Here is a 17,412-nt window from a genome sequence, read left to right as displayed (position 1 = left end):
GAGGGCATGAGGAAGGGGCGGGGCTTAGGGCGACCCTCAGCGCCATACAGACTAAGGGCAACAAGCTACGAGCGCGCGGCCTCATTCCGGCGTTGTCGACGCTGGTGGGTGTTAACAAAGATGAGGGCAGATTTGATTCCCTCGTCGCAGCCTCAGGCTTCTCCTGGGTAGGACGTCGAGTTGCTACAGGAAAAAACAGACATTGAAGTTCGCCGCCTGCGACAGAGACAGGAGGAAAGAGCGGGCTCCATCTTGTGCTTTAGTCTTCCAGTGGGCTTTGAAGCCCATCGGGCGCCATGTTAACTACGGGAACCCGCCGCCATTTTCCCGCTTCTCCTCCTTTTGGTACTTTTCTTTGATTGGGTCACCCGGCTGGGTCCTTTGTGGGAGGACGATATTTCTGTTTATAGGATGTGTTGGTGCGGTAATTTTTTCCCGCTCGGGGCCAGCGAGAGCGGCGGGTGCGCAGGAGCGGCCGGCCTACGGGGACGTGACCGGCCCTTAGGACCCAGCGCGTGCCCTTTGTTCCCCGCGGGCCGAGCCGGGCCGGGCGGGGGCGCCGAGGGCGGGGCGTCCACTCCGAGGGGTGGGGCCGCGCGCGCGCGCCGCCGGGAGGCAGGGTCCCCCTCTCCCCCACCCCTCCCGCACCCCGGCCTCGCGCCCCCGCGCGCGCACACTCGCGAGTCCAGGCGGCATGCAAATGAGGTACCCGAAAGGCGGGGGGCCCGGGTTGGGGGACGGGAGCGGGCTAGGGGAGGCCCGGGGCCGTGCGCGCCTGGAGCGCGCCCCCCACCTGCTCCGGCTCGCGCGACCGCCGAGGCGCGCGCGCCGACCTCGCGCCCCGCCGAGCCGGCCCGCCTGGCCGCGCGCGCGCGCGCGCGCAGACCCCCTTCCTGGCTCGGCCTAGCAGTCCGCGGCTCGGCGCCGCTCATTGGCCGCCGCCCCCGCAGGGCCCGCCCCGCGCGGTCGGGGCCGCCGGCCGAGCGCGCGCCTGCGCCAGGGGTGGAGGAGGGCGAGGGTCTAGGCCCTGTTCTAGAGACCCGGGTTCTGGCCTAGGCACCCCCCCCAAGAGGGAGCCGTGTGGTCACGGAGAAGTGGCTGCCCTTCTGTGGGTCTCACTCTGGGTGCCTGCTCTAATGTGTTTCTCGCCCTTCACTTTAGTACACTCTAGTTCCCTTGTCCCAGGCCCTGGTGGTGGTGCTGATGGTAGATGGTTTGGTGCTTATTACAACCGGCAACCCTGCTATGTCCACTTTACCGAGGTGGGAACTCGCTCGGAGAGGCAAGGCCACTTGCTAGTTAACAGCAGAGCTGGATTCAAACGCAGGGCTAAGGGACCTCATGAGGTCCCTTGGGCCCATTTCTCATCACTCCCTGAGACACAAGGGTCCCTGAGATCAAGTCCTGACCCAGCCGCTTACCAGCAGAGGGAGTTTGTAACTTGTGCCTTCGTTTTCCAAATTTGCAAAAAGGAGGTTATATACCTTTATTCAGAGGGTTGGTGTAAAGCTTAGTTGCAAGCCATGATAAGAGCTAATATTGTCTAAGGACCTCTGTGTATAAAAGTGTTACTCATTCAGTCCTGTCCGACTCTTGCGACCCCATGGACTGTTGCCCGTCAGGCTCCTGGGTCCGTGGGATTCTACAGGCAAGAACACTGGAGTGGGTTGCCATTCCCTTCACCAGGGGATCTTCCCTACCCAGGGATGGCGCTCGGTTCCTCTGCATTGCAGGCAGATTCTTTACTGTCTGAGCCACCAGGGAAGCCCTTTGTGTACTGAGCACTTTGCCTATATTATCCTCATGGCACGTGTGTGCGAGTAGGTGTAAATACCCTGTTTTGCAAAGGCTTAGCTGCTGCTCAAACAGGTGAGTGCCTTGCCCAAGGCCACCACACAGAGAGTGAGTGACAGGCTCAGGAATCTGAGCTCCAGAGCTCTGATCAAACCTCTGGCTCCAGAGCCCAGGTTCTTAACAGCTCTGACATACATCCTCATCCACAACTCACCTCGTCAGGAAGAGAGATAAAACATTTCTGAGGCCTCGCTGGCTCTTCTCGCTGTTCTGAGGCTCCAATACTGGCCTGCACCCTCAGTTGGACTCTGTCCTCCCAGGAAGAGTTTTCTTTATTTTTGCTGGTTGAGGAGTTAGGTCTGGAGACGCCTGTGGGGCTCAGGTGTTTAGCGACTGGTACAGAATTATCCTGCTATTTTACCCACTAGCTTGGCTTTAATTGCGCGTTCAGCGGATGTCGGCCATGCCCTGGTCGACAGACTGGAACCCAGGAAGTTGTCTGGGGGACTAGGGCTATTCCAGACCACCCTGCATTGACAGCTGCCCCTCTCTCCTCTTAGCCCGGCTCCAGTGCCCAGACCCAAGCCCCCCACTGCTCAATGGACACCCCCAGCCCAGACCCGTGGCCTTCGCCTTTGCCTGAGGAAGAAGAGAAACCTCTGGCCTTACCTCCTCCTGTTCCCCGGGGCCGCAGAGGCCGAAGTCTTGGGGGGGCCACCTCCTCCCACCGGACGCTCAAGGCCTCCCTCCCGCGCAAGCGGGGCCGCCCCGCCAAGTCAGAGCAGGAGCCCCCCCTGGCACAGGGGGTGAGCGCCCCGGTGGGCAGTGGCGCTAGCAGTGACCTCCTGCTGATCGACGATCAGGGTGTGCCCTACACGGTCTCCGAAGGGTCAGTGGCCGGGGGGCCCGAGAGCTCCGGCCCCGGCCCTAAGAAGGCCCCGCACTTCTGCCCGGTGTGCCTTCGGGCCTTCCCCTACCTCTCCGACCTGGAGCGTCACAGCATCTCACACTCAGAGCTGAAGCCGCACGAGTGCAAGGATTGCGGCAAGACCTTCAAGCGGTCCAGCCACCTGCGGCGGCACTGCAACATCCATGCGGGCCTGCGGCCCTTCCGCTGCCCGCTCTGCCCGCGCCGTTTCCGAGAGGCGGGCGAGCTGGCCCACCACCACCGTGTCCACTCCGGCGAGCGCCCCTACCAGTGCCCGGTGTGCCGGCTGCGCTTCATGGAGACCAACACGCTCCGGCGCCACGCCAAACGCAAGCACCCCGAAGCCATGGAGGCACCTCTGTGTCCTCCGGACCCAGAGCCTGAAGCGCAGTGGGACGACGACGGTATCCCGGCCACGGCAGGGGCCGATGACGACGAGGAAGAGCTGGAGGGGAAGGAGCTGGCCTGACCCACACCCCCGGCTACCGCTCCCTGGGCCAGGTTTAGAGCTGGGCGTGCCGCGGGTGCGGGGCCTGGGCAGCGAGGCCGGGACACCTTGTCTGGTGGTCTTCCTGTTGTGGGAGTGGGCTGAGGGTGCAGACCTCAACTTCTGGACCCTGCTGCCTTCTACCACCCTCCCCCGGACTGACAGGCCTGTGGAGGCAGGGACTGTGGAAATAAATCTCTGCCTACTGCCCACTGGTGTGCGTTCCCTCAGGGTCCCAGGGCTGGCCCCCTTTTCCCTTCCAGTGTCCTTCCGCCGCTGCACCACCCCAAGCCACGTGCTTCATTAGCTTGGCGCTAAAGAATGGGTTGGGAGAAGCCTCTGACGCCGCTCCCATCTTCAGCGGACCCCAAAGCATTCCCCTTAAATGTCCACTCAAGTAAAACATAGAACCTTCCGTGCAAACGTGACCCCGAGTCCCCGTTCCCCGCGTCATTCTAACCAGATTCCATTCTAACCAGCCACCACTTTGGCCCATCTTTTCGTTCTGGAGCTGTTTGCAGAGACACAATGGAATTAACAGTTGCGTGCTGTACTGACCACTCCAGTGTTCTTGCCTGGAGAATCCCAGGGACGAGGGAGCCTGGTGGGCTGCTGTCTATGGGGCCGCACAGAGTCGGACACGACTGAAGCGACTTAGCAGCAGCAGCAGCAGCAGCAACTAGATAAGGAGTGACCTGGACCGGCAGATCTCAGGACGTTGCACAGTTCGGTGACGGCCGTGGGCGGGGCCTAGGATAAGGGGTCTGAGGACGGGGAGGGGCTTAAGCAAGTGGGCGGGCAGAAATTGAGAGCCTTTAGAAGGAATGGATAGATGGTTTATCCGACGGGAGGGGCTTCAAGGGGAAACTGCAGGAGAGCAAAGTGTTGGGACAGGTAGGACTTGAACTGTGAGGATGCCGAGCGGTGGATATAACTGCTGTGCAGACCAAGGGGAGAGAAGAGGGTCCTTAAGAGAGGAGTACCGAAGGAGAGTCCATGAGGAAAGCAGAGCTTAGGAGGAAGGGCTGGAGAGACTCGGGCTTAGCTGCTTGAGGTGGGGCTGAGTTAGAGGCGAGGTTTAGAGCGAGTACACGAGAGGGGCCGTGTAAAATGTGGTAAAGCTGTGTGGTTCGAAACTGCAGCCTGCGTCAGAATCACCTGAAGGGTGTTTTAAAACGCAGGTCCCTAGGCTCTACCCCCAGGGTCTGTGATTCAGGGAATCTGGGGTAGGGGACTGGGAATTTACATTTCTAACGAATTTCCGGTGGCGCCGCCGCTGCAGGTATTCAAACCACACTTTCAGACCCCCTGACTTAGGGAAATGCTTTGGAAGTGCGAAACAATTCAACGTGAAAGCGGTGAGAGAGGCGGGGGCTTAAATACTGATAGCGGAAAAGGCGGGGCTCACGCTCAGGGGCGTGGCTCGGCCCCAGAAGCTCCGAGAGGCGGGGGTTACCAGGGAAAAGTGGGCTTCCTGAGGGTGGGGGCCTTTGAGACTGGGAAGTACCGGGCGGACTTCCAGGGCTGGGTAGACGAGGGTGGGTTCTGAGGCGGTGGGCGGGGGCTATGCTAAATAAGCTCCGAAAGAGGAGTCGTCGGGGCTGGGGCGGGGCTTAGGCGTTATTTTGCATAAGGGGCGTGGCTTAAATGAGGGGCCCGGGGCGTGTGGGCGGTGCCCTAGGAAGGGGCAGGCGCACTGCGCTCCGATCGCCCACCGGAAGCGGGGCCGGCTTCCCCCTGTTCTTGCGGCCCCCGAGCCAGCGCGCAGGCGCACTTCTCCTTCCCGGTCTCCGCCGCCGCCTCCCCTTTCCGCTCCTCCACGCCGGCGCCTCGGAGACGGGCGCGATTTCCGCTTCCGGACGGGCGGGCAGGCGGGCGGCGCGGGGCTGCCGGGGAGGGGGAGGGGGCGGCACTTCCGGTCGGGCCCTCGGGTCTCCCCGGAGCGGCGGCGCCTCCTCCGCCTCCTCAGCCTCCTCCCGGCGGAGACCCCGGCGCCGGTGAGTGACGGGGCGCGGGGCCCGGGGGCCCGGGGGCAGCGTGGGCGGGGGGTCCCGCCCTGGCCCGCCTTGGTTCCCAGAGCGTTCCTATCAGTGTTTCTCGCGCCCGGCCCTCGTTGGGGGGCCCCCAGAAGACTACTCCGGATAGCGCCCCATTACCGCCCCCCGTGCAGGACAGCTACCAGAGCGCTCTCATTCGTGGCGATCCCTCAGCTGCTGCCAGGGCCCCCCACTAAGGCTTTCTCATAGGTTCCCTTTCTACACAGCCCCCCCCGCCTTTGCTTCCTGAAGGACAGCCCCCAAAATGCCATCGGCATTGCCCGTCCCCGCGCAGAGCAGCTGTCCGTGAACCCTCCCTTTGGTATTCCTGTAGGTTGCTTCTCAAGAGTGTGGTATTAGTGTTTTATAGCAGACCCCTATTTTCTCTGTCCACGCACAACAGCCCCCAAAGCTCCTAACCCCCCCCCCCAACGCCCCCTTCGTTACTGTAAAAATACATTGCATTCTGATCAGCGGCCCCAAATACCTTCTTTCCGTTTCTCCCCGCCCTTCCCCGCAATAATCCCCCTTGAGAATATTGCTTTCGATGACCGACACCCTCACCCCCCCTTCCATAAACAGCTCCCCCTAGAGTTGTGCTCTCACATTCACACCCTCCCCCCGTTCAGGTAGGAATAGCTGCCGGTTTAGCCCCAGGCTCCCCTGAAACCCCCCCAACCCCGCCCTCCTCGGGGTCAGCGCCTGTCTGGGGTCCTCCCAGGGAACGGCACCCCACGTGAGGCTTTCCCCTCGGAAAGCTCCTCTGCCCCTGGCCCTAACAGCTCGCATCCTCACCTGCAGCTTCTCCCCACGCCCCTCCTGGACTCCCCAAGGAAGACCCAGCTTCGGCCGCCTCTTCCCTTGGACATGCATTCGTTCACTCTCCACTGAACGAATATGCACTTGCTGTTCCAGGTCCAGGGTGTACAGCGTGAAGGACAGAGAGCCATACAGTCTTTGTTTTGTGGGTCTTTACAGTCTGGTTGAGACAGATCAAAAGCAAGTAAACAAGATCGGTACTGTTTTCTGGGGTTTTTCCGAGAGCCTTATGAGCTACTTCAGAGGTGAAACCTGAATTAGCACAGGCAACCTCTCCACGGAAAGGTCTGGGTGAATTGTTCCAGGCAGAGGCCCTGAGGTGGCTGTGAGCATGCTGATGGGAGGGGCAGCAGGGGAGGTGGTGAGGTTGGAGCAGAGGAGTGGAAGGGAGGATGAGGGGGGAGACAGTGTGCTCTCACAGGGCCTCAGCGGTGGGGGCGTTGTGATCAGTCACCTGGCCTTGGTCAGCTCTGCGGAGCCCAGAGCATCCTTCATTTGTTCCCTTCTTTTCCTTTGTTCAACAACTGTTTAATGAACACCTGCTACACACTGGGGATGCAGCAGAGAACAGAACAGACAAAAAGCCCTGTCCTCGTGGAGTGCATATGCCAGCTCTGGGGCAGACAATTAAAAAGCAAAATATAGATGTTTGGGTGAAAGAAATGCAGCAGGGTAAGAGCATAGCAGGGCCGCAGTGTCAGAGGAAGTGACAGGAAGGGCTCTTTCAAGAGATCCCTGTCCCCCCAGCACGGAGAAGTTAGATCTGTGTGTAGACTCCTCTCCTGGACAGCTGCAGTCCCCCGGGCGGAAGGGGGGCTCCTTATTGCTCCCCTCCCCCGGGAGTGAAATGGTTAAGAGCATGAACCTGGCTTGCACTAGCCTTCATATCTCTGAGCAGACCACTCCCTATTTCCAGGCCTCATTCATTCACTCATTTAACACATTTGTCGAGACAGGCCCTGTTCTAAGTGCTGGAGCTAGACCAGTGAACAAGTCAGATGCCAAATCTTGCCTGCTTGGAGCCCACCTCTGGGAGGGGCAGTCCAGCAACAAATAGAACATACGGTGGTGGTACTGACTGGAGGGCATGGCAACCCACTCCAGTATCCATGCCTGGAGAATCCCCATGGAGCCCTGTGGACTGCAGTCCATAGGGTCGCAAACGCACGTATGCATGCACTGACTGGAAAGGAGAGAAGCGGAGGAGGCTGGGGTGAGCAGGAATGTTGCTCTGGGTGACAGGTTACAGTGGTCTTGGAGCACCTGGTTGAGAAGACAGCGTCTGAGCAAAGACGTGAAGGAGATGAGGGGGTGAGAGAACCGTGTGTATGGGAGTCCCAGCCTTCCAGGCAGAAGCAACAGCCTGTGCAAAGGCCCTGGGGCAGCGATGGAGCCAGCATGTGGCCAGAGCTGCCAGGAGGCAGCTGGGGCTGCGGAGGTCACTGACCTCCTCTGAGATGTCACTGCAGGTTTTGAGCAGAGGAGCAACAATGACCTGGTTCGGTCTTAGTCTTCCTGTTTACTAAGTAAGAACGATAATAAAGCTTATCTTTTTCCTTTTTTCGTATTTATTTGGCTCAGTCGGGTCTTAGGTGTGGTGCGGGGGCTCAGTAGTTGTGGCATGTGGGATCTTCATTCCCCAACCAGGGATTGAACCCACTTCCCCTGCATTGCAAGGCAGATTCGTAACCACTGGACCACCAGGGAAGCCCCACTAATGCTTATCTTGCCCGTCTGTTGTGAGTTTGATTGAAACCGGCATATGAAACACACAGTGCCGTTTTGGTGGCACTGAGTAAATGCCAGTGGCTAGTCCTGGGGCTGTGTGGAGGCAGAGTGAATGGGCAGAGTGTATTTCCAGTACAAAGTGGAGTGAACGCTTTTTAAAAATTTTATTTTGGAGAGAGAAGTGTTGAAAGACAGCGTGGAAATTCCTTGGTGGTCTAGTAGTTAGTACCCCATGCTTTCACTGCAGGGGGACCAGGTTCCGTCCCTGATCAGGGAACTAAGATCTTGCAAGCCATGAGGTGTTACCACAAAAATAGAAAAAGATAAAGACAGCATGTTGTGAAGATAACAGCATGTCCTCTTGAACCTCACCGCTGTCCTGCGATTCCTGGCCCTGCCACTTGTTGGTGGTATGACTTTAGGAAATTAATTGACCTCTTGGGCCCTCAGTCTCTTCCTCTGTAAAATGGAGTTAATAATCTGAACCATCTTCTAGGGTTATTGGGAAGACTCATTGAGTCAACACATATGAAGGCTTTAAAAGGGTACTTCCCATGTAGGAAGCACTCACTCAGGGCTCCCCGTTACTGTGTGTCACTGTTATTGTCATTACAGATGAGAATCTCATCACAAGGCAGCTTTATTGCACCAGCATGGCCCACAGGTGTGGGCATCAGGGGCCTGGAATCCAACACTTGCTTTCCCCTCCTTGGGGAAATGACCCCTCCAACTTCTCCATTTCCTTCCTTGTGCAGTGGATCCAGTGATGTACAGGACGTTAGGAGGCATCGGGGTGATGTTCCACGTGAAACCCGTCAGACGTAAACACGAGTTGTTATTAGGACTGTGACTGCGGTTGCTGTGGAACTCCTGCCCCTTGGGAGGGGCTACCCCCTCAGGCCACTCTGCGTGAAATCCACCATACATTTCCCCTTAGAAAGCAGTTTAAGACTCAGTTCCCCAGAGACAAGAAATGTGGCTCCTTTCCCAGTGAAAATAGTTGTGAGCTGGGTCAGTTTTGTCCTTCAGTCCCACCGCCTGCATCTCTCAGCCGAAGTCCTTCGGCATCTCACCTGCCCTGGAGGCCCTCTTCATGACATCATTCCCACCAGAACTCATCCTCCTGGGCACACCTTGACAATATCAGCTCCATCTCTGCTAAATGCCGACCCGCCCCCCGCACCGCACCCCCCGGAAGTTCTGGTCAGCACAGTTGATTCCCTTTATTCAACAAATTTATATCAGTAGACACCAACAGCTATAAGTTTGCCTCTAAGCCCAGCTTTAGCTGCATCTCCTAACTCTTGTTACTTTTCCATTTTTGTCCATCTGATTTCCCACTGGTGATGAGGGAGGGTGCTGTTTAACTCCCACATTTCAGCAAATAACTTACCGAGTAGCCACCCTGTGCCAGGCGCTGGGCGCCCAGTGGTAAGACACAGGCCAAGTCTTAGCTCTCTTAGGCGAGGAGACCCGACAGTAAAGAAACAGCACGAGGAAATAAGAGCAGTATGTTGGCAGCAGTGGCTTTGGTGAAAAAAGTGTGGCAGGATGAGGGATGCACGTCCCCTCTCCTGGAGGCGACATCGACCCGGAGCAGAGACCTCAAGGGGGTTAGGGCAGGGGGTGTGAAGTCTGGGGACGAGGGTCCAGGCAGGAGGGAGCAGCCGCACCGCCTCACCGCTCTATGTGTTCAGGAAGGTAACCCCCCCTTCCCACCCAGCCCCTGTAGAAATGCCCCTCATAACCCAGAGAGTGCCCCCAAAGTAAGGCTCCTGCCCCCCCCTCCCCCCGGTTCCACCCTCGCCTTCCTCCTCAGGGAACCACCCGTATGTGCACGTCATGGCGGGGATTCCAAGGGTGCTGGCCTGGGGGAGCGCCCCGCAGCCTTAGGGGTGCGCTTGCGGTGGGGCGGGGCTTCATCATGGGACCCCGCCCTGGCCCCGCCCCCTCCACGTGCCTCCCCGCTGTCCCCTCCCCAGCCCACTCCAGCACTGCCTCCTGGACTCGGCTTTGCCCACAGGCTTCCACCAGCACCCGGCCACGCCTTTGCTCCTTCCGGAGATCAGATTAACCAGCCGAGTGTGAAGGGCATGGGCTGCTGAATCGCACCCAGGGACACCCGGAGCTGGAGGCTAAAAATACTGACCTCCGGGCAGGGGTCGGGGAGGCACTCACTTTTCACCTGTCTGGGAACAGAGGCAGCCAGACGGGCAGGTGGCTGCGGACGGGCCCACTGACCACTGGGGTGGGCTGGCCGCAGGGCCCCAGGCCCCAGCGGAGGGGGGACGGTGGCTAAGAAGCACGCCTGACCGGGCGGGCCCTTCTCCCCGTGGCGCTCCACCCGCTCAGTGGAGGCGTTTCCCAGGGCCCCTGGTGGGTGTCAGGCCGAGATCGATTGCAGGGGGGACACTGGGGGTTGGGGCAGACAGACGCTGGCCAGCTGCAGTCTGGGAGAGGTCCTAGAAAGGTGCTTAGAGAATGACTGCTGGGTGGAGAGGGCGGAAGTTGCCCCCAGGGGCAAGGGCGGGAACCCCAGCTCCTGGACCACCTGCCACCAGGCTCCTCCCAGACGCATGATGCCCGTGAAGGTACAGGTAGCTCCAGGGACTGGGCCAGCGAGCTCTGCCAGCCAGCCCCCTAAGTCCCCCTCCTTCTAGGGGTCAGCGCCCCCTTTACAAGCATAGGTCAGACGGGGATGGGGCTAAAATCCTGGCCCGGCATGTTTCCTACTGTAGCGTGTTTTTCCTCTCAGGCCGGTAGCGTCTCCCTCCTACCTGGTAGTGCAGGAACTACTCACATGGCCTTCGTCCCAGCTCCACCCATCCCACCCCCACCCCCGCCCAGCGTTTACTGTGAGGAGGAGAATCCCCTCCAGAGGGCCCCAAGTGTCCACCCGACCCACCGTAGTTTGTCGGGTCCTCGCATCAGCCCTGGGAGACAGGGACATGCTTTGTCACCTCCACGTGTACATGGGAAGGTTCAGGCACAGAGAGGTTCGGGAACTTGTCCAGGGTCACACAGTGAGAGGCTAGCAGGGCATCATGGCCACCCTCTTAATCATTCTGATAGAAACTGTTCTTGTCTTTTGGCAAAGGCAGAATGTGAGGGGTTTGGGAGCACAGGGCGTGGGCTAGTGCGTGTGTGGTGGTGGGGGCTACAGAGCAGAGGGCCTGGGGGACCCAGCCTGGAGGCCTGAAAGTGTTTGCACAGGGGCCTGAGACCAGAGTCTGAGAACAAGGCGTGCTGGTGTTGGGGATGGATGGAGATGTGTGGGAACCGCGGGAAGAAGAGAGAGGGGGAATCTCTGGAGGAGAGGAGAGACGAGGGCCCCAGAGGACGCGGGCAGGAGGCAGCAGGCCGAGTGGGAGAGGTCAGCCTGCCAGCGGAGCCCGGGGGAAGACCGCTTGGTGCCGGGGAAGGACAGAGGGACCGACAGGCGAGGACGGATAGTGGGGGTCCCGGCTGGTGCCTGTGGCTCTTCCAGTGCCCGCAGCTGGGGGACCCCACGCGGTCCTGCCTCCTGAGCCCCGCTCTCCTCTCTGCAGGGTCCCCCGTCTCCCCGCCGCCCAGGATGGAGGCCAACCCAGTGGGCAGCGGTGCCGGGGGCGGCGGGAGCGGCGGCCTGGGGGGCGAGGACGGGGTCCACTTCCAAAGCTACCCCTTCGACTTCCTGGAGTTCCTCAACCACCAGCGCTTCGAGCCCATGGAGCTGTATGGGGAGCACGCCAAGGCAGTAGCCGCGCTGCCCTGCGCGCCGGGGCCCCCGCCGCAGCCGCCGCCGCAGCCACCGCCGCCGCAGTATGACTACCCGCCCCAGGCCAGCTTCAAGCCCAAGGCCGAGGCCCCCTCCTCGTCGTCCTCCTCGTCCTCGTCCTCCTCCTCGTCCTCGTCGTCGTCCTCCCAGGCCAAGAAGCCCGACCCTCCGCTGCCGCCCGCCTTCGGGGCGCCGCCGCCCCCGATCTTCGACGCGGCCTTCCCTGCCCCGCAGTGGGGCATCGTGGACCTCTCGGGCCACCAGCACCTGTTTGGGAACCTGAAGCGTGGGGGGCCGGCCTCCGGGCCGGGGGCCGCGCCAGGGCTGGCCGCGCCCCCAGGGACCCCCGGGCCACTCCCCGCTGCCTCGCAGGCGCCGCCGGGTCCAGCGGCGGGAGCAGCAGCCTGCGACGCAGCCAAGGACGACAAAGGCTACTTCCGGCGGCTCAAGTACCTGATGGAGCGGCGCTTCCCGTGCGGCGTGTGCCAGAAGTCCTTCAAGCAGTCCTCGCACCTGGTGCAGCACATGCTGGTGCACTCGGGCGAGCGGCCCTACGAGTGCGGCGTCTGCGGCCGCACCTACAACCACGTGTCCAGCCTCATCCGCCACCGCCGCTGCCACAAGGACGTGCCGCCGGCCGCAGGCGCCCCGGCGCCGCCTCCGCTCCCGCCGCTGGGCCTGCCCGCGCCCGCCGCACCCTCCTCGGCACCCCCGGGGCCCCCGGCCGCGCCCACCGACGGCAGCGCGGCCCCCGCGGGCACAGGCGTGGGGGTGGCCCCTCCGGCGGGGACGGCGGCGGCGGCGGCGACGGCGGGGGGCAGTGATGGGCCGTTCGCCTGCACGCTGTGCTGGAAGGTGTTCAAGAAGCCCAGCCACCTGCACCAGCACCAGATCATCCACACGGGCGAGAAGCCCTTCTCGTGCTCCGTGTGCAGCAAGAGCTTCAACCGCCGCGAGAGCCTCAAACGCCACGTGAAGACGCACTCTGCCGACCTGCTGCGCCTGCCGTGCGGCGTGTGCGGCAAGGCCTTCCGCGACGCCGCCTACTTGCTCAAGCACCAGGCGGCGCACGCGGGCGCGCCCGGGCCGCGGCCCGCCTACCCCTGCGAGCTGTGCGGCAAGTCCTACTCGGCGCCGCAGAGCCTGCTGCGCCACAAGGCGGCGCACGGCCCGCCCGCCGCCCCCGACGCGCCCAAGGACGCGGCGGCCCCCGGCGCGCCGCCTGCGCCCGCTTTCCCGCCGGGGCCCTACCTGCTGCCTCCGGACCCGCCCGCCTCCGACGGCGAGAAGGCGGCGGCGGCCGCGGCCGCGGCGGTGGTGTACGGCGCCGTGCCCGTCCCGCTGCTGGGCGCCCACCCGCTGCTGCTCGGCGGGGCCGGCCCCGGCGGGGCCGGGGGCTCTGGCGCCGTTGCGCCCGGCAAGACGTTCTGCTGCGGCATTTGCGGGCGCGGCTTCGGGCGCCGCGAGACCCTGAAGCGGCACGAGAGGATCCACACGGGCGAGAAGCCACACCAGTGCCCGGTGTGCGGGAAGCGCTTCCGCGAGTCCTTCCACCTGAGCAAGCACCACGTGGTGCACACCCGCGAGCGGCCCTACAAGTGCGAGCTCTGCGGCAAGGTCTTTGGCTACCCGCAGAGCCTCACGCGCCACCGCCAGGTGCACCGGCTCCAGCTGCCCTGCGCCCTGGCCGGGGCCGCCGGCCTCCCCGCCGCCCAGGGTGCGGCTGGGGCGGCCGGCCCGAGCGGCTCAGCCGCGTCTGGGGCCGCCGCAGACGGGCTCAGCTATGCCTGCTCGGACTGCGGCGAGCACTTCCCGGATCTCTTCCACGTCATGAGCCACAAGGAGGCGCACATGGCCGAGAAGCCCTACGGCTGCGACGCCTGCGGCAAGACCTTTGGCTTCATCGAGAACCTCATGTGGCACAAGCTGGTGCACCAGGCGGCCCCTGAGCGCCTGCTGCCGCCCACGCCCGGCGGCGCCCAGCCCCCGGAGGGCTCCGGCGGCACCGACGCGGCCACCGTGCTGGACAACGGGCTGGCTGGGGAGGTGGGGGCGGCCGTGGCGGCGCTGGCCGGGGTGTCCGGGGGCGAGGACGCGAGCGGGTCCGCGGCGGCCGGGGGCGGCGGGGGCGCCAGCGCGGGCCCCGAGCGCTTCAGCTGTGCCACCTGCGGCCAGAGCTTCAAGCACTTCTTGGGCCTGGTGACCCACAAGTATGTGCACCTGGTGCGCCGGACCCTGGGCTGCGGCCTGTGCGGCCAGAGCTTCGCGGGCGCCTACGACCTGCTGCTGCACCGGCGCAGCCACCGGCAGAAGCGCGGCTTCCGCTGCCCGGTGTGCGGCAAGCGCTTCTGGGAGGCGGCCCTGCTCATGCGCCACCAGCGCTGCCACACGGAGCAGCGGCCCTACCGCTGCGGCGTGTGCGGCCGCGGCTTCCTGCGCTCCTGGTACCTGCGGCAGCACCGCGTGGTGCACACGGGCGAGCGCGCCTTCAAGTGCGGCGTGTGCGCCAAGCGCTTCGCGCAGTCGTCCAGCCTGGCGGAGCACCGGCGGCTGCACGCCGTGGCACGGCCCCTGCGCTGCGGCGCCTGCGGCAAGACCTTCCGCTACCGCTCCAACCTGCTGGAGCACCAGCGGCTTCACCTTGGCGAGCGCGCCTATCGCTGCGAGCACTGCGGCAAGGGCTTCTTCTACCTGAGCTCCGTGCTGCGCCATCAGCGCGCGCACGAGCCGCCGCGGCCCGAGCTCCGCTGTCCCGCCTGCCTCAAGGCCTTCAAGGATCCCGGCTACTTCCGGAAGCACCTGGCGGCCCACCAGGGCGGCCGGCCTTTCCGCTGCTCCTCCTGCGGCGAGGGGTTCGCCAACACATACGGCCTCAAGAAACACCGCCTGGCGCACAAAGCTGAGGGCCTGGCGGGGCCGGGAGCGGGGCCCGGCCCGTTGCCCGGGAAGGACGCCTGACTGGGGAGTGTGCCTCCCCATCGCCACTCCCATCACACGTCCCCTCCGGGACTCGCCCCTCAGGGGCGCAGACCTCCTCCTTCCGGCCCTCCCATCCATCATCCTTCCGAATTCAAGACAGACTAGCCTCCTCTCCCAAGGCCCATGTCGTGCAGACCCTAGCCTGCCTCTCTCCACCTGGACCTCCCTGGCCCTCTCCTCCTCCTATCAGACACTGAACTCGACCCTCCGTCCACCCCTGATGTGTACCCCTCTCCAGCCCCCCGCCCCAGCAGCCTTCAGCCCCGCAGTGAGCTGGGTCGTGCCGGGTCTGGACGGCCTCTCCCCCTTCCCCAGCAAGCTGGCCGGACAGCGGAGCGCGAGCGGTTCGGGAGGGCACGGGGTGGGGGCCTGGGTGCTCTTGGTTTGTGGGGGTGGGGGGCGGGGGGCAGACGCGGCTTGTACAGAGCGGAGAAGAATAAATCTTATCAACAGGGCCGCTGGAGTCCCTTCTTTCGTCCCAGGGGAGGGGGTTGAATGCTGACAAACGGAAGGCTGAGAACTTTGGCTTCCTGGGATGGTGATTTCCCAACACCTTCTGCCTCGCCCTGCCTCTCTCTGCTTTTCCTCATTCAGCTGGTAGTCACCAAGGCTTCACCATGTCCACGCTCTGGTCTCCCAGTGGAGCGTGCACAGAACAAGACAGGTAAGTCATGGCTCAGGAACCGACCAGGTACCTGGACCCCGTCTCCTTCAGAATGCTTTTGTGGTTTGTTTATTCCACGGCCAACATTTCCCCAGGGCCCATCTGCCCAGTCCTTTGATGGACACTGGGGAAACATTGGCGCCAGTGGGGAAGAACATGCTTGCCATTGCAGGAGTCGTAAGAAACACGGTTTCGACCCCTGGGTCAGGGAGACCCCCTGGAGGAGGGAATGGCAACCCACTCCTGTATTATTGCCTGGACAATTCCATGGACAGGAGCCCGGCAGGCTGGAGTCCACGGGGCTGCAAAAGTTGGACATGACTGAATGACTTAGCACGGGGAAACACGAAGTGGACACGTTCCTGGCCCTCAAATGAGCCGGAAGAGAGCTGGTGAGCTGGGGCTCTGTTTATTATACAGCCCACTTATAGGATGTCTCCCTCCAGGGTGACTTAGTGGAGCATCAGAAGCCCTTTCATTTTTGTCCTCATTTTGGTCCTCAGAGCAGTGAAATATATGCCCTGCGAGGCTGACTTAGCCCACTTTCAGAAGAGGATGCTGAGGTCCCAGAGAAGAAAGGCTCCAGGGATACCTAGCAGGTTCGTAGTAGCCCTGGACCTACAGTCCCGGGTGCCTCAGGACTGAAACCTGGAGACCAAGTCAGGTCAGGGGTCACTGCCTGGGTGAGTCCAGTTTGACTCACGAGAGGGCAGGAAGCCAGTGTGGCCACCTTGCTCTAATGCCGGAGACCCAGCAGGTGACAGACCCGGTGTGGGACTCAAAGTGAGTCACATGGACGCTGCATACCACGCTGTAGAGGACGTGGAGTCTCCCCGGGGGTTGAGAGCATGGCACACTCTCCGCATCAGACTGGAGGGGCTAACCAGGCTCCCAGGAGGAGCAGGACATCCAAAGCATGACAGGACCGCGGAAGCTTGCCAGGTAATGCAGGCATTGAATTCCAGGTGGAGGGTTAAAGCGTGTCCAAGTCAACCCAGCTGTTCCAGCCAACTTTGAATAGATTGGTGTGGCCAGAGACGCCGAGGGTCGGGGACTGGCTCCTGAAGAGCCATGAATCCCAAACAGCGGAGCTCGGATGACCTTGGAGGCAGGGGTTGGAGGCTGGCAACTGCTGGATCTGAGCCCCTGAGACTTCCGGTTTAGCCCATGGGAGGAAAAAAAAAAAAAAGACTTGGCTGCCAAACTTTGAACATGAAACGATTTTACATATGGGGACCTGCCTGGTGGTCCAGTGGTTAAGATTCAGAGCTCCCAGTGCAGAGGGGCCAGGGATCAATCCCTGGTCGGGGAACTAGATCCTACATACACACTAAGACCCAATGCAGCCACATTAAAAAAAGAGAGCGAGTTCACATAGTATAAACTAATGCAACTTTTGAAAAATTTGGAAGATCTAGCAACGTGGTCTGCGTTCCCCCAGGGCCGAGTAGTCCTTGCTCTCTTTGGACGTGGCATGTATTCTCCAAACTGCTGAAGCACCATCGCATCCCACGTGTCAGTGGTCCCATTTCACCTCACTGGTCCTGGTGTTTCTCCTTGAAACCCCACCACCTTCCTCACTCACATTATCATGAAGACCCTATAGGCACTCACGTTTGGGATCCCTCCTCGTGGCCACTAGGAGCTGGGGGTTGGTGACAAGGTAGGGAATCTGTGTTTCCAAAGGATGGGTCCAGGTGGCCACAGCCTGGAGAGTGAAGAGGGCAGGGCCCCAACCTGTGCGACTGTTGTTGGCTTAGTCTTCAAGAGTAGTGATGATGAAGCGTTCAGATTCCAACAACAGGAAATTGATAAGGGATTCGATGGATGGGTGAAGGGTGAAGACGGTTTAAGGAACCAGCCAAGCTGTGTAGCTTGGGTGGTAATGTCCACACCAGGGGTGTCTCCTTGGTGAAAACAGAATTCTCTTTCATCTATTGGGATGTCTTGTGGAGGTGTTGGGTGAACAGGAAGAGGCGTGAGTCCTGGGCTCCCCTTCCTGAAGCATACCGATCCTGGGAGCCCCTTCGTATTGCTGAACTTCCCTGACCCCCAGTTCCACAGCTGAACCACATAGCTTCTCTGGATAGCCAGACGCTGTCCACTGCAGATACCTCCCCCGACCACCCCCTCCCTGGTTCTAAAGATGAGGAAACAGAGGTTTGAAGAGAGTCACAACTCACTGCTGGGGACAAGACCCCAGGGTAGCCCTCCTACCCG

The 17,412-nt window shown here is 61.8% G+C and overlaps 2 protein-coding genes across 6 annotated transcripts; both read left to right on the top strand.

Annotated features, from left to right (window-relative positions):
* Positions 1–26: 26 nt before the first annotated feature.
* ZNF524 (zinc finger protein 524) lies at positions 27–3,419 on the top strand. Of its 3 annotated transcripts, none has more exons than XM_042232453.1 (2): positions 27–104; positions 2,355–3,419. In XM_042232453.1, exon 2 carries the CDS (start codon positions 2,394–2,396, stop codon positions 3,189–3,191), a length of 798 nt encoding a protein of 265 aa, XP_042088387.1. In that variant the 5' UTR covers positions 27–104; positions 2,355–2,393; the 3' UTR covers positions 3,192–3,419. The 3 variants fall into 3 exon arrangements, with proteins under 3 accessions (XP_042088387.1, XP_027834569.2, XP_014955586.3); XM_027978768.3 differs by having other exon boundaries at positions 27–345; XM_015100100.3 differs by lacking the exon at positions 27–104 and adding an exon at positions 340–705.
* Positions 3,420–4,009: 590 nt separating this feature from the next.
* Positions 4,010–15,018, top strand: ZNF865 (zinc finger protein 865). Of its 3 annotated transcripts, none has more exons than XM_042232451.2 (2): positions 4,010–4,103; positions 11,341–15,018. In XM_042232451.2, exons 1-2 carry the CDS (start codon positions 4,034–4,036, stop codon positions 14,505–14,507), a joined length of 3,237 nt encoding a protein of 1,078 aa, XP_042088385.1. In that variant the 5' UTR covers positions 4,010–4,033; the 3' UTR covers positions 14,508–15,018. The 3 variants fall into 3 exon arrangements, with proteins under 3 accessions (XP_042088385.1, XP_027834566.2, XP_042088383.1); XM_027978765.3 differs by lacking the exon at positions 4,010–4,103 and adding an exon at positions 4,997–5,206; XM_042232449.2 differs by lacking the exon at positions 4,010–4,103 and adding an exon at positions 4,997–5,206 and having other exon boundaries at positions 6,047–15,018.
* The last annotated feature ends 2,394 nt before the right edge of the window (positions 15,019–17,412 follow it).

This window comes from Ovis aries, chromosome 14, assembly GCF_016772045.2.
Source record: "Ovis aries strain OAR_USU_Benz2616 breed Rambouillet chromosome 14, ARS-UI_Ramb_v3.0, whole genome shotgun sequence".
NCBI lineage: Eukaryota > Metazoa > Chordata > Mammalia > Artiodactyla > Bovidae > Ovis > Ovis aries.
The sequence above is the reverse complement of the archived record's forward strand: the minus strand, read 5'-3'. Positions and strand labels throughout refer to the sequence as shown.

Coding starts and splice junctions, on each gene's coding strand:
- ZNF524 (XM_015100100.3), top strand. CDS start 412: ATGTGTTGGTGCGGTAATTTTTTCCCGCTCGGGGCCAGCGAGAGCGGC. Junction 706..2,354: donor CCAGGCGGCATGCAAATGAG/GTACCCGAAAGG, acceptor CTCTCCTCTTAG/CCCGGCTCCAGTGCCCAGAC.
- ZNF865 (XM_042232449.2), top strand. CDS start 11,055: ATGGAGATGTGTGGGAACCGCGGGAAGAAGAGAGAGGGGGAATCTCTG.